General features: G+C 49.0%; 1 protein-coding gene across 2 annotated transcripts; it reads right to left on the bottom strand.

Moving 5' to 3' along the window:
• Window positions 1–1,169: 1,169 nt before the first annotated feature.
• Window positions 1,170–25,920, bottom strand: VPS16 (VPS16 core subunit of CORVET and HOPS complexes). 2 transcript variants are annotated; one of them, XM_032419553.1, is made up of 24 exons: window positions 25,785–25,920; window positions 10,354–10,442; window positions 10,031–10,128; window positions 9,820–9,948; window positions 9,598–9,742; window positions 9,344–9,459; window positions 9,121–9,243; window positions 8,935–8,990; window positions 8,497–8,586; window positions 8,293–8,387; window positions 8,112–8,188; window positions 7,514–7,645; window positions 7,274–7,401; window positions 7,102–7,137; window positions 6,587–6,695; window positions 6,282–6,416; window positions 6,078–6,186; window positions 5,889–5,977; window positions 5,696–5,803; window positions 5,296–5,373; window positions 5,027–5,196; window positions 4,851–4,947; window positions 4,077–4,180; window positions 1,170–3,961 (listed from the first exon to the last, which is right to left on the bottom strand). In XM_032419553.1, the coding sequence occupies exons 1-24, from the start codon at window positions 25,835–25,837 to the stop codon at window positions 3,817–3,819; spliced, it is 2,511 nt and encodes an 836-aa protein (XP_032275444.1). In that variant the 5' UTR covers window positions 25,838–25,920; the 3' UTR covers window positions 1,170–3,816. The 2 variants fall into 2 exon arrangements, with proteins under 2 accessions (XP_032275444.1, XP_032275443.1); XM_032419552.1 differs by having other exon boundaries at window positions 1,176–3,961; window positions 5,889–5,986.
• Between the last annotated feature and the right edge of the window lie 71 nt (window positions 25,921–25,991).

Here is a 25,991-nt window from a genome sequence, read left to right as displayed (position 1 = left end):
CGAGTCCCGCATCAGGCTCCTTGCTTGGCAGGGAGTCTGCTTCTCCCTCTGACCCTCCTCCCTCTCATGCTCTCTGTCTCTCATTCTCTCTCTAATAAATAAATAGAACCTTAAGAAAAAAAAAAAGAAACCCTGAAAAATAATGACTAGATGTGCAAGAGGTACCTGGGTACCTAGGGTAGCCATGGGATCTTAAGACCAAACCCCACCAGCTTAGTTTTGCTTTCTCTGCATCTGCCCTATTATCTCTTAGTATGCCTCTTTTGGTTGATATCTTTCTTTATAGTTTTACTTATATTACCATAAAAATGTTTGACATGCTACTTATATGTTCTAACATATGTGAAAATAACTATTAAAAAGTGTTGGGGCACCTGGCTGGCTCAGTGGGTAGAGCATGGGACACCTGATCTCAGGGTCGTGAGTTTGAGCCCCATGTTGGGGGTAGAGTTTACTTAAGAAATAATAATAATGATATAAAAAGTGTTCATCCTCAAGATCATCTGGACATCCCCCGCCCCGTGCGTGCGCGCGCACACACACACACACACACACACACACACACACACACTTGATGTGGCCACACTTTGGAAAACACTGCATGTTGGGTGTGGGAGTCAGAGAGCCCTGGGGTTCAAGCCCTGCCATTGGCTGGGTGACCTGAATCTCCCTCTGCTACTCTTCCTGGAACCTCCCAGCCTCTGGGCTGAGAATTAAAAGCATGTACAGCTTGGCAAGTAACCCATTCTCAGGAAATGCAGTTCCTTCTCTTCATGAGACAGCAGCAATGTGGTCAGAGCATTTGTGATGTGTGTAGGGGTGAGAGAACCTCAGACCTAGGAGAGGCAGGGTCTTGGGTACCCCATCCTGGAGACTCTGGGAAGGAGTTCAGCTCGGTAACCACGCAGACCGTTTCCAGTGGGAGAGAACAGAGTCCCATCCTCATCTGCCCACGTGTGGAGAGCTGCCCAGCCTCCCCACCTCACCTGATGCCCAGGGTTTCCACACTTTTGCCCCATCACCACAGGGCAAAGGGCTGTCTTTGAAGAGGACAGAATAAGAGAGGAGGACCAAGGCGGTGGGGAGGCAGGCTTTCTATACTCAGGCCCACCCATGTGGGAGGCTGAAGCCCTGCTCCCAGTCCTGCTTTAAGTCCAGCTCACTGGAGCATATACCTAAAGGTAGGCATTTGTGAGCCACGCCACAGGTGCCCCAAGGAGTCACAGGGTTTCTATGAGAAAAGGACTGGACTGAAGAAGAGCTGGAGGATGGGGGTAAAGGACTCTTGTTTCATTAGGTAAATCACTTCCCCTCTCTGGGACTCTTTCTCCATCTAGTAAATGGAACAATGAATCATTCGCTCAACAAATATTGAGTACAAACCATGTGCTGGACACAGCAGGGAATAAGACAGAAAAGGTCTCTGCTCTCAGGAATTTACATTCTGGACGGGAGACAGACAATAAACAAACAAGTGAAAAGAAAATTTCCTAAATGCTGTAATGAAAATAAAGCAAGGCAATAAGATAGAAAATTGGAGTAAATGAGAGCCAAGTGTCTTTCCAGGCCACTGTTCTACTTCCAAGGGTAATTTGCTAGAGCTCTGTACCTAAGAGATTGGAGCCCCCTTATCTTGAGAAGGCCTTTGACTGACTCTCACTCCAGGGCTGCTATTGATGATATTCTAAACTAGAAGAAAGGTCCCCCAGTCCTTATCCTAGCCTCTAGTCACTGAAATTCTGAAGTATTTAGAGGGAAGTGTATTAAAGACTGCAACTTAGTTTGAAGTCATCAAAAATAAGGTGGATAAGTAAGATGAACAGAGGGATGGAGAGATGTGTGATAAAGTAATATAGTAAAATACTAATGGCAGAATCTAGGTGGTGGGTATACAGGTGTTCACTGTAAAATTCTTTCAACTTAGCTGTCTGTCTGAAAGTTTTCGTGATAAAATGTTGGGGGGAAAATCAGGGTTTAACTTTACAAAAAAGTACACTGCCTTTAATTTTCAGACAACTCTCTTGTTGGACCACTCTGCTGATTTCTGAGATAGAAGGCTGATGGGCTGTGCCTGTGATTCCAAAAACTGGCCACATTGCCAGTTCTATACACTCTTCCAGAGCCTCGCCTCTCCCCTACCAAGAGATGGAGTCGATCTCCACTTGAAATGGGGTGGGACTGCCCTGACCAAGAGAATGTGGCAGGTATTGAGTGGCCCTGTGCGACTTCCAAAGCTAGGTTGGGGAAGGCAGTACAGTTCTGCGCAGCTCTCTTGGGATGCTGCCCTTGGAACCTGGCCGCCATGTTGTGAGCTCTGCTGGGTTGTAGGTGCCCTGGCCAACAACCCCAGCTAAGGTTCCAGTCAACAACCAGCTTCAGCTGCCAGACTTGTGAGTTGCCAATCCTTCCGATGATTTCAGCCCCCAGCTATCAAGTCATCCCCCCACCTTTGAGTCTTCTAGCTGATGTCTCAATTATCGTGGAGCAGACACAAGCCACCATTTTATCCTGTCCAGATTCTTGACCCACGTAGTAAGAGGTGAGCATAATAAATGGCTGTTTTACAATGTGATGTATATCCCCTTGGAAGCTATTCAAAGTTACAAATCAGGTGGAGGAAGAAGAAAAAGAAACAGCTTACCAGGCCCCGAGTCTCCCACTCTTTTCAGGCACTCATTTCAAGTCAACTGTAAAGGCATTAAGAGGGGAAAACCAGAAGCTCCAGGGAGGCCTGCCCTCCCTCTGGGCTTTGGTTTCCTCCTTTGTCCTCCTTCTAGACGAAAGGCGCAAAAAGAGGAAAAGGAAGTGCCCTCAGTGTTGGGTGGGGGCACGGGCCATGAAGCTCACGTAACCGGAGTGTATGCTGAAGGCCAGAGATGGACATCTGCAGGGCCAAGAAAGCACTGCTGCTGATGGGGATGGAGCCTCTGTTCGGGGTCAGGTAGAGCCAGGGGTCGCTCGTTTGTAGTTCTTCCTTGGCAGAATTGAGATGTTCCGTCCTCCTTTTCTCTTCAGCCCCGAGACCACGTAGGAGTTGCTCACCACCGTTAGGTGGGCGTGGTTCGTGAAGGCTCTTTCTCTAACCCTCTAACACGCCGGCCGCACTCTCATCGGCCCTCCAACCCTTACTGTAGTGCGAATGGGGGTCTTGCCTCAGGCTCCTCCACTCAGAGGGCCCGATTTCAGTCATCCCTCTTCTGTCACAATAGCTGAGGAGAAGCTCTGAGACCCCCACAAGCGCCATCTGGTTTCAAATCCCAGTTTTGCCATATACTCCCTGTTACCAAACCTCCTCAGTCCTCAATCTCCTCTTCTGTAACATGGGGCGATGTTACCCATCTCACAGGGTTGTCTTGTGGAATAAACGAAATAGCAATGGTGAAGTGTTTAGCATGGTTCTTGTGTGTACGTGTATAATGCTTTTCAGATTGGCTCTTGATGGGCTGCTGCTGGAGTTCTGCACAGCTCCCCGTAATCTTCCTAGGGGCTGGGAGCTTAGTTACAGGACTTTCTTCGGTAACTGTGGAGAGGGGCAGGTCTCTTGTAAATATCGCTGAGGAGCTCCCCCTCCAGCCCCAACACAATCAAACACACAGAGTTTTGCTGAAGTGTCTGGATGGTTCTGCTCCAGCATGCTTTCGCTTAGGCTGGACTGCATGAGACAAGTGCTCTAAAATGTCCCAACTTTATTTACAATCAGACCCCCGGCTCCCACCCCACCCCAGCTCCTAGGTTTAGCTCAGCTCTAAAGAAGCTGGATAAGCAGTGACGCTTCTGCCGAGCCTAGAGCGCAGGGTGACGTACAGGGTGAGCCCTTCACTTCTTCTGGGCCTGTGCCCTAGCCCGCTGAATCTTGTCGGCCGTGGCCGTGTCTGCAGTTCCAGTGCAGTGGGACAACACAAGAGTCAGCTCTGCTTCGTTCCGGTGCTCAATGGCCACATCTGCGGCCTGAGCCACATCCCTGTGGTTTGAGGAGGAGGGGAGAAGGTGTCAGGCTGCCCAAGGGCACAGACCGTGCCCCTCATCAGCCCCCTGGCTCAGCCACCCAGCACCCACAGGGCTCTCAGCCGACGCACCCAACGAGAAGCAAGGCCTTGACCTTCTGCTCAGGACCCACGCGGGAGGCATACTTCTTGGCCTCATATTTGTTGTGTTGTTTCATGCAGATCTCAACAAAGGGCTTAGGAGAAGTTGGGGAGAAGGAGAAGATAAGGCAGCGCCTTCCTGTCCTCTCTCTTATGAGCAAAAGCCCCACGGACGCATGGTCCCTGTGTATTTCATACGCCCTTCAGTGTGCATAATCTCGCCCCACCCCCGCCCTGACACACATACAACAGTTGTGATCTCAGCAGTCTCAGGGCAGGAACCACCTACACCACAGATCTGTTAGAGCCTTGTCCATGCGGCCACTCCACCATCTGAGGCTACCCTCTCGCAATAGGAGTCCCTTGCCTTCTCAGGGCCTGTGTTTTCTCTCACGGCTGCCCTTATCCCACCTACCCGCCACACCACTGAACCACCTGCCACAGAAAACAATCCCCCTTGGTCTCGTCCATTGCCTCCCGAACATGCCCCCCCAGTGCCCCTCCACCCCCTACTCCCATGAGACTTTCCCTTCGGCACACGGTGCCCACAGTGGGCCTCCTTGAGGAGAGCAGCTCATTCCTTCTCTGGCCAACATCTGTGGGCTAACTCGGGCCCACTTGCCCACAGACCTAGCCCACGAGTGTGCTAACTATGTGGGAGGGCTGAATAGATGCAGGAATGGGCCATCTGCCTGTCTCTGGGCCTGGTCCCCTCCCCAGGACTACACCCCTGGGCGTGGGGTCGACGCAGGGCCCCTGCCTCACCAGGTAGCCAATGGGCGATTTCTTGCTCTTAGAAAACTTCTCTAGCTCCTCCCAGTCTTCCAGATCCGCCAGGGCGGTCAGCTTCAGCCACCAGAGCCTGCAGGGAAGCTGGGCTCGCAGGTGTTGCGGGCCGGAGGGCGGTCCCAGGACCTACCCGCGGCCGGAGCCTCACCTACCTCTTGTCCGGAATGCGGAAGTCACGTGCCAGCTGTTCTGCGCGCTTGCTGTGGCCGCCGAGGACGAGGGTGGTGACCGTGTCGTGCAGAGACAGGTCCACGAAGTGGCTCCCCAGCTCATCTTCCAGGCGCCGCTGCAGCCGCAGGAGCCGCATTTGATCCTCCGTGGCCTGGGGCAGAGGTGAAGCCAGATGGGGCCGGACGGGGCCAACAGGGACAAGGAGGCAAGACCGGAGCAGAGGAGGTTCTCAGAAAAGAGTAAGGCAAACCTTGGCTGCAAACTCATTCTTGGCCTTGTAGAAGGCGTCAGCTGCCGTCTGCAGAGCCGCGACTCGCCCCTCGATACGCTACAGGGGCAAGCAGGGAAGCCTGAGCTCACAGCACCAAGGACATCAGTCTTCCCTACTCGGGCTACACTTCTCTCCCCGGTCCCTGCGCCCAGGGTCGCCAGGGCCAGCTTTAGCCGCTGGGGGCACCAGCCCAGTGTCCCTAGTCGGGAGGTGAGCTCACCCGGGACCGACCACCATCCTGGCTTCATATCTTCTCAGACTGTCCCGAAACAGTGAGGACCAGTTGGGGTGTGTACCAGATAGGAGGCCCAGATGCCTGGAGAAGGAGCCCCACCAGCAGCCCAGCCCACAGGCCCCACCCACTCTGTGGACCTCAGACCTCCTCTGCAGCATAGCTGGCTCGGATGTGGAAGCTGCCCAGCTCCTGGTGGTTGTCATCCTGATTGTAAAGGTCCTTCAGTGTCTCTAGCTCCTGGTGCTTACAGAACTGGGGCCATGGACAGGCAGTCAGTCAGCAAGGCCAGCTCAGGGGCTCAGGAGATTCCAGCCCCACCCCTGCCCAGGGCACACACCTGTCGGTACAAACTCAGGGCCATGGGCTGGTTCCGAAGAGTCATGAAAAAGTCTCCTCGGTTTAGCTCATTCTTCAGGTGCAGCAACACTGTGAACACTAAGGAACGATAAGGTGGTGTGGGGACTTTGGCTCGGCCCCGTGCTTAGCCCAGGGGTCCCAGCCTTGCCCTCTCTCAAACCCTGCTCACCCAGATCAGTGTCTCCACTCTCAATGGCCTTGCTCAGTGCCAGTTTGCTTCTCTTCATCTTTAGGAGAAGGGGGACCTGCTCCCCAGAGCGTGGCTCATACTCCAGCAGCTGTGGGGTGGGGAGAAAGGCACAGAGAGAAGGAGCTGGACTGGGGGCCTCAAATACCAGTGTCAGAGCATCTGGGGAGGGCTGGGCGCCCACACCTTGATGGCCAGCTCCGTGCGGCCACAGCCATAGGCCCGCGCAGCAATGTCAGAGTAAGAGACGCCTGGCGTGTCCCCCAGCTTCTGGTTAATGGCCCGAGCAACATCCTCGTCGGACACATCCTTCTGTTGCACCTGCAGATAGAGGGGGATTGTCACACACACCTGGATCTCACCCTTCACCCCCCTGCCCACACTGGCCCTGGATCAGGACTTCCCCCTTCAGCTCTACACTTCGTATTTCCCACATCCCATGGGGGCCTGGAATCCTCTAAATGACTTTGAAGCCCACCCTACGTCCTCACCTTGTAGCAGGCCCAGTGGGCCAGGATCCTGCTGACGCCCTGCACTTCAGGAAGGCGCAGGTACTCACAGATCTGGATCGCCAGGGGGTAAAGCCTCCTCAACACCAGCCTGGCAGGCAAGGGGATAAAACATATGGGGGTGAGGTGGGATAGAAAGAGAGGGCAGGGACGCCTGGGTGGCTCAGTCCTTAAGCATCTGCCTTCGGCTCAGGTCATGATCCCAGGGTCCTGGGATCGAGTCCCACATTGGGCTCCTTGCTCAGTGAGGAGCCTGCTTCTCCCTCTCCCTCTGCTGCTCCCCCTGCTTGTGCTCTCTCTCTCTGACAAATAAATAAATAAAAATCTTTAAAAAAAAAAAAAAAAAGAAAGAAAGAGAGGGCAGAGTGGCCCCAGCCTGTAACTCAGGCCTCCCAGCTCCCAAAGAAATGGGTGAGCAGTGACCACAAGAAGCCAGCAGGGGCCGTACCACCTGCCCACATAGAGCCCTCCTCCCACAACCCTGGGGCTTGCTGTACCTGTCCAGCAGCACCTGGATGGTGAGCTGCTTGTATCTGCATTTTACCTGGTTAAGGATTCAGCTGGGGTATGAGCCCTATTTGCCAAGGACTTGCAGGCAGCGTCTTCAGCCCCTTCCCCTTCCCCCACCGCCACTGACCGTAAACATCCTCGCAGCTCGTTTGAGGATACTGGCTATAAGTGAGGGGGATCCCGATGTGGTAGTCCCGAATGGCATTCAGCACACGCAGGTCCTGACACATGCGCACGAAGCTGTCAGGTGGAAATCTGTCGAGGAAACACTTTCCAAAGGAGGCCGCCTGAGAAGAGCCAGAGGGCGACAGAGGAGATCTTACCGGTCGCCCCACCCCTCCTTCTAGGGCACCCGCCCCGCCCAGCACCCCACCACCCAGCCCCGCTGGCCAGGCCAACCCTGAGCAGACTCTTCTGCATGTCTGGCCGATGCTCATGTCCCGCAGCCTCGATGCACTGCTGCACGGCCTGGGTCAGCTGCCCCAGCTCCTGGATCTCCCGTAGGTACTCATCTGCCTTCTGGCTCTCTTTCTAGGGGGTGGGGGAAGGGTGCCAGGAATGGGGTGATATGATAGAGAACACCCCCATGTCTGGTCCCCCCACCCCTCTGGGCTGTGGTTCAAATGGGCTGGTATAGAGGGGCTGCAGAGGCCAAAGCCCAAACTCCCTTAGCCCACAGTCCACCCGAGGTACCCATACATCCCCTGCCATATCCGCCACAATTGCTGGCAAGGAGCCTTGATGGTAGCCCGGACTGGTGCCTGGGCTGGGCATAGTAGGGGTTCCCTGCACCTCCCCATCACCACAGGGAGGACACCATGTCACTTCAGTCTACCTGAGCTGGCTCTCCCCAGCCCAGTGTCCTGCCTGGACTCCTCCCTTGACAAGTGGCACCTGGCTGAGTCTACCTTGCCCAGCCAGGGGCATGGGGCTGAGCCAATTAGGAAGGGGAAGGAGAAGACCATCCTGGGATCCAGGGAGAAGCCTAGGGCTTTACCTCGTACTCTTTCTGGGCCTCCAACAACAGTGCTCCAGGGGCCATCGAGGCAATTTTGAAGATCTCCTCGCTGGCCACTAGGAGAGAGTGTTGGTGAGTGTTGGGAGGGCAGGGAATCCTCAGCACTGCCTCAATGCCCTGATCCTGCCCTGGGTCCCATGGTACCCTGTGAGGGCCTCACCTGGAACCTCATGCAGGAACTCGTGGGTGCTACAAGAGAAGATGCGGACCCCATCCAGCTCAGGCACCAGGTAGGAATCTTCATCCAGCACAAACCCGAGCTTGGTCAAGGTTCCCAAGAATACCCAGAAATGGGGCGGGGCAGGTGACCCTCCCTCTCCTCCTTTCCCCTCCCACTCCCCCGCAGGCAGCCCTCCAAGGATACTGGATGCTCTCAGGTGCGTCACCCACCACCATTAGCCGCCTCTCCCAGGCCACCACGACAGCCCTCTCTTTGCTCCGAGGACGGCTGCACCTGTGGGCAGCATCACACAATCTGGGACACATACAGGACCCTGGGCCTACAGACACGCCTCCTACCTTCCCACATCACTGCTTACATTGCTTTGCCTTGGGACAGCCCTGAACATGTGTGCTGTCCCTTATCCCGTTCCTCTGACCAACATCTGCTCCCCTCTCCCCCGGTGCTGTCAGCTCCCAGGGGCATCTGGGGCCCACAAGGGGGCAGGGGTTTCCCTCAAGTATGCACTGGCAGAGATGATAAAATGCAAGCTCCACCTGGCTTGGCCATTAGACAAGATGAATCAAGGTGTCCCAGGAAACAAGGCTGCGCCCACCCCCAACATAAGACCCCCATCCTCACCAGACCATCTGCTTGGGGGGGGCCCGGATGTTGCAGTTGAACTCACACAGCTTCTCCTGAAAGGGTGCAGGGAACATCATGGCCCTGTCCTGGTAGTCACCAGTCTGGTTAAAAAGCCCTTCCCCTACTGCTAACAGATCTTTCCTGGACAAGGTAGGGTGCCCCCACGTTGTCCCAGGATCACACCTTGAGTGATGCCGTCCCCATCCAGATGTAGCCTGTGTCTGTGAAGAGTGCCAGATGTCGGTAGGTGAAGGAGACTGCCATCTGCAGGAAACTGCTCACTCCGGGGGCCAGGCCAGGGGGCGTCTGGGACAGGCCAGGGAGGACACCAGATGTTTTCTCAGAGCTTCCCCCACTGCCTCCCTCACTCCCTTCCTTCCATTTCACTCCCACTCAGGGCCCTCACCACTGCCGAGCAGGCTGCATGGTCAAGGAGGTAAAGATCAGGCCCCACGGCCAGAAGAACGTGTGCAACTCGGTCCTGGCACAGTGTGGTCCAGCACGAGGGTGCGCTCTGCAGACCTGCGGCAGGGGAAGGGGACAACTTCAGGACGACCAGAGCCCACAGCTTCTGCCTCTCTTGCCGGGCCCCCCCACCCCCCGGGTCTGGAGGCACGTCTGTGGGCGCTGAATGTCTGTCTCAGGGATATCAGGGCTCACCCGGCACCTCCGGCATCCGGCGAAGTTTGAGATCACCCACATTGGCGCTGAGCGTAAAGCGGTGGGCCCCAGTGAGGATGGCCACCCCCGAACCAAACTCAGTATGGAAGATCCGGGCGTCTAGAACCCGGTTCTGGAGCACCTCCTGGGGAGAGGGGCCATGAGTTGAGGAAGCCAGAGTCCCAGACTCCATCCCTTTCCCCAGTCCCCTGCAGCCCCTACATTGCCCATGCTGAAGTGTCTCCGGAAGTCGCCATGAAGCCCGTAGACCAGCACTACACCATCTTCCTGCACGCAGAGCAGCTCCTCCTCAGCTGACCAGCCTAGGGACACCACGGGCCCACTCTTCCACTGCAGAGGAGACGGAGGTTCCTGAGGCTGTCCTTGGGACACAGACCCAGCCTAGCCCCCGGGGCGGATCAGGGGTGCTCACCAGCAGACTGGCCAGAGGCAGACCAGAGGCAGAGTAGATCTCAAGCACTGGCCGTACGCTGGCCGCTTTCTCCTTCCGCCACGGGTTCCTCAACAGTGCTGTAGTTGAAGAAGAGATTTTCTGTCCAGTTCTCCAGGCCCACCCCATATGAAGCAAGCTTCAGGAGAACCAAAATTTAAAGCATCTCAGCAGGGGGTGAGAAATGGGGGGGAAGAGGGGTGGCCACGTTAGCAAGAACCACCTGACAGCAAGGACCCCAGGCATCATGCACCTCAAGTTCACCCCATTGTCCCAGAACATGCAGTGGCAGAGGGGTGACATACCAATGGGGCCCCCATAGGGTGCAGCGGCTACCAGGCAGTCCCTGAGTTCCTCCTTCAGGTCCCAGTCCATGCTGTACAGCTCATATTTCCTGCCCACACAGAGGCAAGCAGAAATTAGCCTCCTCATGACCCTGCGTCCAGATGGATTGAGCCCAGAGGAACCCCTAAAGCCTCCATTTGTCCTTCACAGGGCAGGCAAGGCCCCCCACAGGTGGGAGAGGGCCATGACTAGAAACAGCTCGGGCAACTGACCACATGCATGCTTAGGGACAGCAGGTGATAGAGCAGAGGCTGTTGGCAGGGCAGGACGTGGTTCGTTGGGCAAGTGTCCGAGGATGGCAGGAGCTCCTGGCACAAGAGACAGGCTACTTGGTCAATATCCAGGGCATAAACTAAGGTAGGACTAGGGTGCGGTGGCTGGCTTGGGCCTGCATTAGCAGGAAATCAGACCCTCTAAGGGGGGTCTCTCAGGGCAGGCAGCCTTTCTTCTATTTCTGGTTTTTAACACCAAAGCAGGTTGTCCAGCCAGGGGTCCCCCTCAACGCTTGCCGATAATGATCTCCATTTTAGAGGCACTGAGTTAGTTAGCAGTACTTGAAAGAAACCCCAGAGGAGCTCTTCGGTGACTCCAGAGCCAGGGGGACAGAGTCCTGGGATAGAGATGTCAATCTCTGAATGCTCAGCTTATGGGAGTAACAGAAATCACAAGCTGGCACGAGATGACTGCAATCTGAGATGGGTGTGGGTCGCCAAGAGTGTGCGTGGCATGAAGACGGAGTAGGAGGCCTGAGGCATGCCATCATTTGAAGGCTGGAGGTGGGGACAAGGGGACGGAAAAGGAGTGGGCCTTATCCCAGGAAGCCAAGAGAAAGCAGTATTTAAGGGGAGTGTTTCCTCCAGTATCATTTCGGGAGCCTTCCTGATAAGAATCAGAAAGATGCCTACCATTATCTTCTATTTGACATTCTTCTTGGGGTTCTAGCAAAATAATTTAAGAAAAAAAATAAAAAGAGGTTTATATTTCGGAGAAGGAGTGAGTTTGCTGCTATTCACAAATAATGTGATTGTCTACTTAGAAAATCCAAAGCAGGCTATGGAATAATGAACAAAAGAGCTCAGGAGAGCGATCAACAAAAACCTACATATTTTCTATACTGATAAATTTTATATATCATAGCAAGAATCAATTAGAATATGACTTTAAAAGACCCTAATCATGATAGCAATAAAATAAGAAGATAATAAAATAATAAAAACAAGATAATATTATATATACAAATAAATAAAAAAATAAAAACAAGAATAAACCTAACAAAAGTTTTTACAAAATACAACCATGGGGTGGGGGGAAAGAGAGGTGAACCAGGAAAGACTCTTAACTATAGAGAACAAACTGAGGGAGACGGGAGGGGAGTGGGCGGGGGGTGGGGCTGGGGGGGGGGTTGGTTAAATAGGTGATGGGAATTAAGGAGGGCACTGCTGAGATGGGCACCAGGTGTTTTCTGTAGTGACGAATCATTAAATTCTACACCTGAAACTAACATTACACTGTATGATAATGAACTGGAATTTAAATAAAAACTTGGAAGAGAGGGGGCGCCTGGGTGGCTCAGTTGGTTAAGCGACTGCCTTCGGCTCAGGTCATGATCCTGGAGTCCCTGGATCGAGTCCCGCATCGGGCTCCCTGCTCGGCAGGGAGTTTGCTTCGTCCTCTGACCCTATCCCCTCTCATGTGTTCTCTCTCTCTCATTCTCTCTCTCTCAAATAAATAAATAAAATCTTTTAAAAAAAAAACAAAAACTTGAAAGAGGGACATCTAGGTGGCTCAGGTCATGATCTCAGGGTCCTGGGATTGAGTCCCTCATCAGGCTCCCTGCTCAGCTGGGAGTCTACTTCTCCCTCTATCCCTCCCCCTGCTTGTACTTGTGCTCGTTCTCTCTCTCTCTCTCTCAAAAATAAATAAATAAAATCTTTAAAAAAAAAGAAAGAAAAAAGTTTAAAAAAATCAAATCAAATCAAAGTTTACTCAAAGATATAGAAAACCTGGAGAAACATTCCAAACTGATCTATGAATGCATGAGAACTCCAATAAAAACCACTCCCAGGGGCACCCGGGTGGCTCAGTCGTTAAGGGTCTGCCTTCGGCTCAGGTCATGATCCCAGGGTCCTGGGATCGAGCCCCGCATCGGGCTTCCTGCTGAGCAGGAAGCCTGCTTCTCCCTCTCCCACTCCCCCTGTTTGTGTTCCCTCTCTCACTGTCTCTCTCTCTGTCAAATAAATAAATAAATAAAATCTTTAAAAAAAAAAAACACAAAAAAACCCCACTCCCAATCTTTGGGGGTGGGGGAAGCACAAACTGATTCTTTTTTTTTTTTTTTTAAATAGGCTCCACACCTGGCACAGGCCCAATGTAGGGCTTGAAATCATGACCCTGAGATGGAGAACTGAGCTGAGATCAAGAGTCAGATGCTTAACTGACTGAGCTACCCAGGCGTCCCAGCACATACAGATTCTAAATCTCACTTGCAGAAAAGAAAAAATCATTTTAAACAGAAAATGCTGAAAAATATTTTAAAATATTTTGAAAATAAGAGAACAGATATATGTCAGATATCAAATACACAATATAAAACTAAAGTTAATTAAAACTGTTGTTCTGGCACAGGAATAAGCAAATAGATTGATGGAAGAGGCCAGAAACAGAACTGAGAATTGAGCATGTAATAAAGATGGCATTTCAGATTGCTGCAAATGGATACTTGAAATGAGACAATGGGCCATATGGGAAGAATTGCAATAAACACTATTTCATTACTTAATCTCTACAATAAAATATTTTCCAGATGGAATTCAAGATTTAAATGTTAAAAAAAAAAAAAAATCAAGCCGGGGCACCTGGGTGGCTCAGTTGTTAAGCATCTGCCTTCGGCTCAGGTCATTATCCCAGGGTCCTGGGATTGAGCCCCATATCGGGCTCCCTGCTCAGTGGGAAGCCTGCTTCCCCTTTCACACTCCCCTTGCTTGTGTTCCCTCTCTCGCTGTGTCTCTCTCTGTCAAATAAATAAATAAATAAAATCTTAAAAAAAAAAAAAATCAAGCCATATAAGAACAAATCTTGGCTATTTTTACACTCTCAAAACAGAAACAATTTCTAAGCATGATATATAACCCAGAAATCACAGAAAAAGAACGAGTCTAAATAAAAAGGGCTTCTGTACACTTCTATATAAAAAGGAGTAAAAACACGGGGTGCCTGGGTGGCTCAGTTGGTTAAGCGACTGCCTTCGGCTCAGGTCATGATCCTGGAGTCCCTGGATCGAGTCCCGCATCGGGCTCCCTGCTCGGCAGGGAGTCTGCTTCTCCCTCTGACCCTCCCCCCTCTCATGTACTTGCTCTCTCTCATTCTCTCTCTCTCAAATAAATAAATAAAATCTTTAAAAAAAAAAAAAAAGGAGTAAAAACAATATGTATGTTTTGTATTTGCTTCTATTTGAAAAACAAGAAATTCTGGAAAGATTTCTAAGAATCTAGTAACTGGTGACTGGTAGGTGAGGGGGTGGAATCAGTTGAATAAGGACAGGGACAGAATGAGACTTTGAGTTTTTAAATCACATTACTGGTTATTTATTAAAATGATTAACATTAAAAAACTTTTACACATTAAAAAAATCCATGGAAAACAAACTAGGAAAACAAATAATGAAAAGGGAAAAAATATGACACGTGAAAAACAGGTACTTTTCTTAAAAATACAAAAGGCTCTAAGAAATTTTTTAAAGAAGATTTTATTTATTCATTTAAGAGAGAGAGCACACAAGCGGGGAGGAGGGGCAGAGGGAGAAGGAGAAGCAGACTCCCTGTTGAACAGGGAGCCCACCTCGGGGCTTGATCCCAGGACCCTGGCATCATGACTTGAGCTGAAGGCAGATGCTCAATGGACTGAGACACCCAGGTGCCCTGGCTCTAAGTAATTTCTAAAAATGAAAATAAAACCAAAAGAAAAATGGCCAAGGGCTACAATCATACTATCTTATGTGAAAATATTTAGAAACTAAACAAGAGTGCCTGGGTGGCTCAGTTGGCGAAGGTGAAGCGCCTGCCTTCGGCTCAGGTCATGATCTCAGGGTCCTGGGATCGAGTCCCGCACTGGGTTCCCTGCAGGCAGGGAGCCTGCTTCTTCCTCTGCCTGCTGCTCCCCCTGCTTGTGCGTGCGTGCTCTCTCTCTGACAGATAAATAAATAAAATCTTTAAAAAAATAAAAATATAAAAATGAATACGTGTCAAGTGACCTACATGAGAAGATATTTGTAACATTTCTAACAAAGGGTTAATATGGAGACCATGTAAAGAGCTCCTTTTTACACCAATGGAAACAACACAATGGAAAAATAGTCAAAGAATATGAAGACATACCTAACGACTATGTAAATATGAATTTAAATTATTTTTTATGTTTTGGCTATCTGACAAAAAAATAAGGGGATAAGAGCATCCAATATTGTTGAAGATGTGGAAAAATGAGCACTTTCACACATATTAGGTGGGTGTATATATTGGTTCAGCCCTTATGGAAGAAAATGAAGTGCTATCTATCCAACTTTTAAATGTGCAGACCCTCTGACTTAGCAACGTCCTTCTAAGAGTCTAACTTCTAAAACTACTTGCACAAGTACACAAAGGTATGAATTTATTGCAGCACTATTTAAAATAGTTCTCTCCCAAATCCTGGAAAAACCTCCTTAAATATGGGGCTGGTTAAATAAACTATGGGATGCCCATTCTGGGGACTATTATGTGGCCACTGATAAAGTGAGTCCGTGTACTGACATGAAATGATCTCTAGATGTCCTGTTAAGTAAAAAAAAAAAAAAAAAAAAAAAAAAAAGCTGCAGCTCAATAGGAACTATATGAACCCATTTATTTTATACAAAAACTAAGCACATATTTTTGACAAGCATATTTACGTGTAACTACATGTCTGTGTGTAAAGACAGAAAAAAACGCTCAGAGACATGAAGCTGCACTGAGCTAGAGACAGTGGTTACCTGTGCGGAGGGTGGTGAATGGAGGGATGATGGAGGACTGCTTATTTTTAGGCTTTTGCATTATTTGAATTTTTGATAACACATACACATTTTTTGACATTTTGTTACTAAAACTGTTGCATGAGAATCTGACGGGAAAATAGATGTTCACACAGACCTAGTATGCCAGTTATCAATTTATTGCCACTCAGCTCCAAATTCACTCTCCAATACTGTGATAACAAACAGCATTTCTTTACGCCTTTCTCCTTCACCGTGAGTGTGATCTTAACCTTTCTCAGTAGAGGGCGCCTGGAGGGACGCTGCTGGAGGAAAGAGCTCTCCGACTGCTCCCAGTCGGGGCAGAGCGGGCCAGCAGCCAGGGTATGAGGACATCTCTCAGTTATGCAGCAGCAACCTCAAAGGTTCGCCTGGAATGGTGATCACCTTCCCACAGCTCCCTGGAGAGACACCACACTCCTAGCCTCCTGCCCACACCAGGCTCTACTTCCTCGGCTGCCAAGATGCCCGTCCCCTGGCTCCCCTGCCTCCACGGACCACCCCCCTCTGCACACCTGTGCACCCAATTACTGCTTGTGGCTCAGCGTACAGACACCACGTGCTCCGGGCTGCACCAGCAGCCCCATTCCATCGCATGCCCACACGCTTGGCCACCAGCTGCAGCTCACCTGTGTCCCCCTACCTCTGAACCCCAGAGCATTGTTTCTTGCTTGCCCGGCAACTGGGGACCAGCTCTGGCCCAGGCAAACCAGCGAACTCTGCTTTCCAGTGACCTGCAATTTTATCTTCGCCATCAGGATCTAAACCCCAGCGTGGGGAGGGGCTTCCCTTCCAAGTGTGTCTTTCCTCAGGTGCTCTCCCTCAGCCCTAGGTTATCATACAAAATTTTCTTATATCTTACAGTTACTCTTTTATCACAGTTTCATAATTATGTTTATCAAACTTTCTCAGTTTAAGTCTCCTGATTGGATCCAAACTGATATAAACTTGGGGCAGGGAGTGGTCCAGAAGACAGACCCCTAAAGATGAGATTTGGGGATTGGTTTGGTTGTGTGCTTGGGCCTGAGTGCAGTACTGAGCTCCCGGTCATGGGAAACAAATGCTAGTCACCTATTTCATGCAGCAGCATCACAATTAATCAAGCCTGCAGTTTGCTGTGATGAAATATCAAGTCAAACATGTACCTTAGGAGTGACTTCTGTGCCTGACCATGGGCTAGATCATTTTGAGTGCACTTGAACATTTACAAAGAGAAAACGACAAGCTTGGATCCATTAACTTTCAGCTCAAGTCATGGCTCTGAGAAGCAGAAAGCTTCCATGATAGCCCTAAAAGAATCTCTTAGTCCTTACAGCCACAAAGCTGCTACTGCTAAAAACTGAACACAAAATTTAATTGCGTGGGCTGTTAAATTATAACAGTTGAATTCACCAACACACCATTTTTCAAGTGAAAGTTAACAGCATTGATCAGGACAAGAATTTGGATCCTGAAACTTAAAAACAGTGCAAGTAGCTTGCCTTCCCATGTCCAAGGAGACTAGCCTTCAGCTGCTTGAAAACCCTGTGATAACCTCACTTGGGGTAGATGTCTTGGGAGCCTCCCTCCCCAAGGCTGACCTGGTTAACACTACTGCTGAGTGGCTAATATGCCAACAGCAGAGACTAATATCTGGTCCCAATATGGCACCATTTCTGGAGGGACAAGCCTGCAAGTTGATTACATATGACTTTACAAGGGAGGATGTAGCCATCAGCATCCAAACCCACTGGTCAATCGCAACTTCGCTCAAAGTGGGCAATCCGATGTAAGATCCTTCCAGATGTGATGCCGCATAAATACCACAGCATCACCTATGAAACGTTTCTGCCAAAAATGTTCACCCTGAAATCTATTCAAGCCTCTAGATCTAATATACAGTTTCAGGAAATACAGGCTATGATAGAGAATAAAGTTCAAAGGCACCACAGGGAAGCAATGGGACAAATCAAGAAAGTTATTCGTCTCTTAAACAAGTCAATGTCATGAAAACAAAAGGTAAGGGCGGGAGTGGGGATAGTAATGTTCAAGTTTACAAAAGACTTAATTAAGAGAGGTAAACAAATGAGGAATTCTAGTTTGGGTCTTGATTTGAACAAACTGGTTATAAAAAAACACTTTGAAGACAACTGGAGAAGTATTAAGGACTGGTTGTTAGACGATTTTAAATGTTAACTTTGTTAGGTGTAAAAGAGTATTGCAGATTATTAGGAAAGACTGCATTTTTATAGGAAAAAAATGTCATTTTTTAAAAGTAATACACAGGGCGCCTGGGTGGCTCAGTTGGTTAAGCGACTGCCTTCGGCTCAGGTCATGATCCTGGAGTCCCTGGATCGAGTCCCGCATCGGGCTCCCTGCTCGGCAGGGAGTCTGCTTCTCCCTCTGACCCTCCCCCCTCTCATGTGTTCTCTCTCATTCTCTCTCTCTCAAATAAATAAATAAAATCTTTTAAAAAAAAAAAAAAAAAAAAAGTAATACACATTGACGTTGTGTCTGTAATTTTTTTTTAAGATTTTATTTTTAAATAATCTCCACACCCAACGTGGGGCTCTAACTTATAACCCTAAGATCAAGAGTTGCATGCTCTATCAAATGAGCCAGTCAGGCACCCCTGCCATTTACTTTAAAATACAACAGAAAGGGGCGCCTGGGTGGCTCAGTTGAGCATCAGACTCTTGGTTTCAACTCAGGTCATGATCTCAGGGTCTTGGGATCAGCCCCGAGTCACGCTCAGTGCAGAGTCTGCTTGTCTCTCTCCCTCCCCTTCTGCCCCCTACCCCCCCCCAAGCGGCTCTCTCTCCCTCCCAAATAAAATCTTTTTTTTTTTTTAAGATTTTATTTATTTATTTGAGAGAGAAAGAATGAGAGATAGAGAGCATGAGAGGGAGGAGGATCAGAGGGAGAAGCAGACTCCCTGCTGAGCAGGGAGCCTGATGCGGGACTCGATCCTGGGACTCCAGGATCATGACCTGAGCTGAAGGCAGTCGCTTAACCAACTGAGCCACCCAGGCGCCCCTCTTTTTTGTTTTTTTAAGATTTTATTTATTTATTTGACGAGAGAGACACAGCGATGGAGGGAACACAAGCAGGGGGAGTGGGAGAGGGAGAAGCAGGCTCCCCGCTGAGCAGGGAGCCCAATGCGGGGCTCGATCCCAGGACCCTGGGGAACATGACCTGAGCTGAAGGCAGACGCTTAACGACTGAGCCACCCAGGCGCCCCCAAATAAAATCTTTTAAAAAAATAAAATACACCAGAAAAAGTATTTGATTGAAAAGATGTGTCTGAAAAAAAAAAAAAAGATGTGTCTGGAGTTAGCTTTTAAATAGTCCCAAAAAAGTGTGTAAAAGAGGGAAAGGTAAAGATGAAAAGAAAATGACAGTGTTGATCTTTACTGCAGTTGGATGAGGAGTACATGGGTGTCCACTAAATTACTCTTACTATGTTTACATATATTTGAAATTTTTCTTTTTCTTTTTTCTTTTAAGATTTTGTTTATTTATTTGAGAGAGCGCACAAGCAGGTAGAGCGACAGGCAGAGGGAGGAGAAGCAGACTCTCGCTGAGCAGGGAGCCCAATGCGGGGCTCAATCCCAGGACCCTAGGACCATGACCTGAGCTGAAGGCAGCCACTTAACCAACTGAGCCACCCAGGTGCCCCTGAACTTTTTCTTAATAAAATATTTTAACTTCCAAAGTGCTGAAGCAAAGATTGCAACACAACAATTTTTAAGCCCAAGTGATGATGATGTACTTTGTTGTACACCTGAAAATGTTCCTAGTAAAAGGTTGAATTCAATTCCCAAGAAAGAAGTGAGGACTCCTCTTTATCCAGTGTTCCAGGGAGTGAAGCTCAGATGAGGCCTGAGATCTGTCCACTGAAGTGACAGAATGTCACTAAGAACAAGGTGGTCAGACCAGAGTGAATGGTCAGTGGGAAGAGAGAAAACAGAAGCAAATGTAGATGGCAGTCTTTGGACCTTTGGCTGGAGTGGGTAGAGAAAAATGGGGTGAGAAGGAGGGACCTGTGGAATGGGCGAGTTTATTTTTTGTTAGGATGGGGAGATACAGATCAAATTTCTAGGACCCATCCCAGAGATAAGGGAGTATGTCTGGCCATGGAAGCTTCACCTAGCCACCATCTCAGGTGATCTTGATGCAAGGGGTCCTGGACAACAGCTGGAGAAACACTGTGGCTGAAGGAGGGTGTGGGTGGATGGCACATAGTTTCCGGGAGGACAGGGAGACAGGGGCACATCTCACCGGGTCAGGTTTGGTAGTGGAAAGTCTAGGCCTTCTATGCAGACTTCCAGTTCTCTCGATGACTTCCAGTTCTCTCAGAAATACAAGGTGAAGTCAACTGTTGGGGAGGAGAGGCCAGGGAGACTATGATTTTCAGTATTTCCGAATTATTTCAATTGTTTCTTTGTGTAATCTTTTAAAAGATTACACAATGCCTTGTGATGAGTGTAGGCTGACCCCCCATAAAAAGACTGAGGACCCAGTTGAGGCTGGTGGGCATCGATCTGCTGTAGTCCCAACCTGGCTGTGTGTGGCCTGCCTGGCAGCACTGAGCAGCAGCCTAGGCACAGGGAGAGACGGTGAGTGCTTGGTGCACTGGGAGGTGGCTCCATGCCAGGCAGGTGCAACCAAAGGACAAAGGAACAAGGTTGTCAGGGGAAAGGCAAGAAACTGAAATGACTGACTGTGAGTGTACTCCAAACTGGACAGGGAGGGACACATTTATAGAAGTGGGCTCTGCATGCAGACAGAAAGAGAACAAAGGGTTCCAGGGACGGGGATCCCAGTGAGGTTGAAGGACAGGTGTATCAGGAGGTATCAGAGTATCAGTGAGGACAGGAGCTTATGGTCAGACAGGGGGCTGCCTGAATTGAATGTTTCAGAGGCGAAGCAATTCTGGAAGAGCACAGGTGCAGGGTGGAGGGTGGCTGATGTAGAGAAAATCACTTGAGTAGAGCTCAGGGAACCATGAAGACAGGTAGCCACGTAAGTCACTCTGGAAAGTGGCAAGAGCTGGGATGCGCAGGAGGCCGTCCAGTCAAACAGTCAGTGAGGGATGTGGTTCAGGAGGTTGGCAGCACAGACCTGGCTGGGAAGGAGGCAGAGCCCCTCCAAGGGGGATAGGAGTAAGGGTCAGGGAGTCAAGAGCAACAAAACACGGACTACCTCCCCAGGCCTTTGAGGTAAAGAAAGCTTCCCAGGAACAGCTGGGTGACTCAAGCTGTGCTCAAAGGGTGGCATGGGGTATGGAGAGGCAGAGTGAAGGGCAGCAGGGAGGGCGGCCTCTCAGAAGAGCCTAGGGGTGTGGACTCTTGTAAGGACAGCCATACCTTCGATCAGGAAGGCCAGTCATATCTTTCTCTTCTACTTCCAGGTCCTGGAAGTGGAAATCTCAGCAGCAGTAAACGGACCCTGGATTCCAATACAAGGAAATCACTAAACCTAGCAGCTTCTCGTAGCCTCAGTACCAGCCCCCTCCAGGAAACACTGAAGAAATCCCTGTGGCTGTGCAGCTGAATTTCTGGAAAAGTATGCTCTACCACAGTGCGAGAAGAGCCCTTGTGTGAAAATAGGTGATCTCCAGCCTTTGCCTCCAGGACCCAGGCTGGACTACTGGGGCCACTGGGGAGGGAGAGGCACATCAGGTCTAGCCTTGGGGAATAATCTATTCCAAAATCTTCAGGTCCAAGAGAGCCCAACATCACCCCTGAAATCCTATGACTCCAATTTGCCTCAAAAATAAATACTATTGGGACACCTGGGTGGCTCAGTCATTAAACGTCTGCCTTCGGCTCAGGTCGTGGTCCCAGAATCCTGGGATCGAGCCCCACATCGGGCTCCCTGCTCAGCGGGAAGCCTCCTTCTCCCTCTCCCACTCCCCCTGCTTGTGTTCCTGCTCTCGCTGTCTCTCTGTCAAATAAATAAATAAAATCTTTAAAAAATAAATAAATAAATACTATCGGGGCGCCTGGCTGGCTCAGCTGGTGGAGCGTGCAACTCTTGATCTTAGGGCTGTGAGTTTGAGCCCCACATTGGTGTAGACATTACTTAAAAATAAAGTCTTTAAAAAATAAAAATAAATACTACTAAAGAACTCCTGTACATTGTTGGTGGAATGTAAAATGGTGTAGCTGCCAAGGAAGAGTCTGATGGTTCTTCAAATAAATAAACACAGAATTACATGTTATCCAGCAATTCTATTCAGGGTATATATCCAAAAGAACTGAAAATAGTCTCGAAGGGACATTTGTACACCCAGGTTCATAGCAGCATTATTCATAATAGCCATGAGATAGAAGTAACCCAAGTATCCATTGATGGAATATTGCATAAATAAAATGTGTTATATACGTACAATATTATTCAGCCTTAAGAAGGAATGAAATTTTAACATAGGCTACAATATGGGTAAGTCTTGAGGAAAGGACAGTATGCTAAGTGAAATAAACCAGTTGCAAAAAGGCAAATACTGTATGCTTCCACTCTCTACCATAGTCAAATTCATAGAAACAGAAAACAGAATGGTGGCTGGGGGAAGGGGAACATGGGGAGTTATTATTTAATGGTTATAGAATTTCAATTTTGCAAGATGAAAAAGTTCTGGAGATTTCACTGCACAACATGAATATACTTAACACTACTGGACTAAAGGATAGTCCTTTAGAAGGTTAAGGTAGTAAATTTTATGTTATGTATATTTAACCACCATTTTTAAAGATTTATTTTTTATTTCTGGGGGGAGGGGCAGAGGGAGAGAGAGAATCTCAAGCAGACTCCCCACTGAGCAGGGAGCCCGACACGGGGCTTGATCTCACAACCCTGAGATCATGACCTGAGGCGAAATCAAGAGTTGGATGCCCAACTGACTGAGCCACCTAGACGCCCCTAACCACAACTTTTTTTAAATGTTCAGATTTAGGGACACCTGGCTGGCTCAGTCAGTAGAACGTGTGACTCTTGCTTTTGGGGGTGTAAGTTTGAGCCCCATGTTGGGTGTAGAGATTATTTAAAAATAAAATCTTAAAAAAATGTTTGTGTTTATATGTCCCCCCCCAAAAAAAACCCTTACTAAAATAGTCAAATCTCTCTTCTAAGAACAGTTTCAGGAGTACATAATGTATCTTGTCTCCTTTCCCTTACCATAAGGGATGTTTCTACAAAAGTACCTGAAGCAATGTGTCCAAAACCAAGCTAACCCTTTCCCTACAAAACTCACTCTCCTTTCTCATCTTAAGCCAAAAATCCAGTCATCCTCAATTCCTTGCTCTACCTCTTTCCTACCCAGTGCAACCCATGACAATCTCCTTTGATTTTGTTCCCTAAAACTCTTCTGACGCATCCCTTCTATTTCCAACATTATTGCCCCAGTGTTCGCCATCATCAACTTCTCCCTGGCCTATTGCTTGCTCCTTCCGAAAGGAACTTACTTATTTACACACACATACACACACACAAACACATACACTCCTGGCAATCCAGCCACACTGGCTCTCTTTGTTTAGATGATTGAGAGTGTCCTAGTCTTTCCAGCCTCAGGACCTTTGTATATGCTCTTTTTCATCACACTCCCTGCACCTACGTTTACTCATCTCCTGGATGAGGCATTATTGTTTCCTTCATTAAGTCTTCTTTACCTCTAATCTCCCAGTCTATTATACTCTCTTAGGACCTTATAGCTCTCCTTTACAGTGATTATGATTAAACAAATACTGAGTCATTAATGGTTATCAACTGTCTCTCCTGCTGGCTATAAGCTCTATGAGAGCAGATAGGGTCCATGTCTCTTTATTGGTTGATACACATTCAGCCCTGCAAAGGGTTGGGCAAAATTAATAAACAGGATTAATCCAAGTTTGGTTTTCAAGATAAAAATGGCTTAAATTCTGGAGCCCTATAAGAACTAGTAACCATGCCCTCTCTTTCCCTTCCCAAATTCAGTGAGCTTTCCAGAACATTACTTCCAACACAAAAGAATCCTGTCCTGCAGACAGGACTCGAAATGCAATGCTTGTATCATTCATTTACTTATTGGAACATGTCCTGGCATAAAGCTATCCACAAATATGAGTAAAATCAAATAGCTGCATTTAAAATATTCCCACTCTGGTGAAGCTAGAATATGCTGTATTTTCCTGTTAAAACAACAACAACAACAACAACAACAACCACCAAAAACCCTATGCTTTAACACAGGTTCTAGAAGAACACTGGATTCAAAGCCTGGCTCCACCACTTACCAGCTGTGTAACCTGGCCACCTAACCTCTCTGTGCCTCAGTTTCCTTATTAGTAAGATGGGGCTAATAACGATACCTACCTCATGGGGTCATGAGACAAACAAGTTAATACATATAAAATACTTAACATAGTGTCTAGTACACAGAACGGCTCAACATCCATTATCAAAAATCATACATCCTCCACAGCAAGGCTTAGACCTCTATTCTTTCTGGCAGCACAGCACAGGTAAGATGGCTAGCCAGATAGGTCATGTCTATGGCATGCACTCAACACTTAGACTCATTTAAAACTTCCCTGGTGTATCAACAAAGCTAAGACTGCATGTGAAAAACAGGAGTTCTGTGGTAATGAGGTAATCGTCTTCAGCATTCTCTGGTTTAACAAACTTTTGTAGGCGACATGTATTTTCCAAAGTAATACAAGTTCATATTTTTAAAAGTGTATGATGTATGAAACACTAAGTTACATGGCTACTTTTGTCAAATGGCATACCTTCTCCACAAAAACCGTTGAAATTGTTGTTACTTCCTACTGACCTTACTGCTTTTTAATTAAATTTCTGCATTTTTTTCATACTGCATATTTCATATGCATATTTATAAGAGATAAGAATTATGAATAAACAACAAATGCAACGGGTCTCTAAAAATCGCCACAAAAGCATTTGTCCTTCTTGGAATGTTAAGAGCTGACATTCTGGGGCGCCTGGGTGGCTCAGATGGTTAAGCGTCTGCCTTCGGCTCAGGCCATGATCTCCAGGGTCCTGGGATCCAGCCCCAGGTCCAGGCTCCCTGTTCAGCGTGGAGTCTGCTTCTCACTATCCCTCTGCCTCTCCCTCTGCTTGTGCTCTCTCTGTGTCTCTCTCTCTCAAATGAATGAATAAATAAAAATCTTAAAAAAAAAAAAGAGCTGACATTCTGTGTATCAAAAATTACACTGAAAAGTTTTAACATGTGAAAAACAATGGTATAGTTTCACTAACGCAAAAGAGTACTTTGTATTGAAATACGACCCCAGTGCAGTATCTTCATAACCTTTAGTCGACACCAATAAAGTATTTTTAAAATTGCATTGGGCAAGTACTACATAACAGGCACTGTTCTAAAGATGCATTGGACATAGATAAACATAGTCTTGGCCCTCGAGGAACTTAGTTTAGCAGAAGAATCCTATGCAAATATTGCTCTACTGTGCTATTCATAACAGACCATAACACTGGGCCCATGAGGCCCAAAGGAAAGTCAGCTGATTCTACTGGAAATGGATCAGGGAAGATTTTAGAAAGAACCCTTGAACTAAGCCCTGAAAGATGAGCAAAAATTCTTCAGTGAGATAGAGGGCAATGGGCAGTACCCACAGAAGGAACTGCAGGCTGGTTGCAAACATGGGAAGCCATGAAACATCGTGGTGTACTGGGGTCCTGTAGTTCTGTGCAACTAGAATGCAAGACTTGGGTAGGAGGGGGGCAGACGGAGCTGGAGACTATAAATAGAGGCTGACTTACAGATGTTCCAATAGGAGTTTGTATGTTACCCTACAAAGAAGCGACGCCACTGAAAAATCCTTATCAGGGTAATGATGTGATCGGTTTACACTTCACTTCAATCGTTTAGGACTCTACGACTCCCGTGAGACGGTTATCCCTAGCTGAGGGTCCTCACTCGCGGGGCCCCTGGATTCGCCCCCTTCTCCCAGTTTGCTGTTACCCCACCCGCCGTGCGATCCCGCCTCCCGCGGAGCGCCCCTGTAGTCCGACTTTGGCAGCACTTCCCCGCAGGAGACTGGACACTCGCTGTCACCCGCAGGCCGTCCCCTCAACGTGGCATCTGAGCTTCAGCTTTGGGCTCTGCCCCTACTCGTGTGACCGCGGTGTGATTGCCTCAGTTTCCTTCCTGGAGCTGGGGAAGGCCCGGCCCCCTGGCCATTAGGCGGCTGTGCGTTAAGTGGTAGACGCCGGGGGAGAGCCGGCGAGGGGCGGACCCCAGCGCCCACAGTGACGGGGGCGCGCGCCGCCGGCTCCGCCCGAAGACTCAAGCCGGCGGGCGAGCGGGGTAAGCCGGGCCGTGGGCGGGAGGGCGGGGCGGCTCACCGGTAAAAGGCAGAATCCCCGAGCGGGTTCCAATTCGCCGTGTAGCAGTCCATGGCTGGTGCAGGCGGCGGCTGGGCAGCGCCGAGGGGACACCCGCCTAGCACGGGCTCCGGGCCGGCACTTCCGCTTCCGCCCGTCCGGGTCACGTGGCGAGGATGCCGCCACGGCCATCACCACTGTGGGCAGCTGCACTCGGCCGCCGCCGCG

This window comes from Phoca vitulina, unplaced genomic scaffold (genome assembly GCF_004348235.1).
Source record: "Phoca vitulina isolate PV1807 unplaced genomic scaffold, GSC_HSeal_1.0 scaffold22, whole genome shotgun sequence".
NCBI classification, from domain to species: Eukaryota; Metazoa; Chordata; class Mammalia; order Carnivora; family Phocidae; genus Phoca; species Phoca vitulina.
The sequence above is the reverse complement of the archived record's forward strand: the minus strand, read 5'-3'. Positions and strand labels throughout refer to the sequence as shown.

Coding starts and splice junctions, on each gene's coding strand:
- VPS16 (XM_032419552.1), bottom strand. CDS start 25,837: ATGGACTGCTACACGGCGAATTGGAACCCGCTCGGGGATTCTGCCTTT. Junction 9,244..9,343: donor ATGCAGCCTGCTCGGCAGTG/GTGAGGGCCCTG, acceptor GGCCTGTCCCAG/ACGCCCCCTGGCCTGGCCCC. Junction 8,587..8,934: donor CCCCCCAAGCAGATGGTCTG/GTGAGGATGGGG, acceptor TGCTGCCCACAG/GTGCAGCCGTCCTCGGAGCA.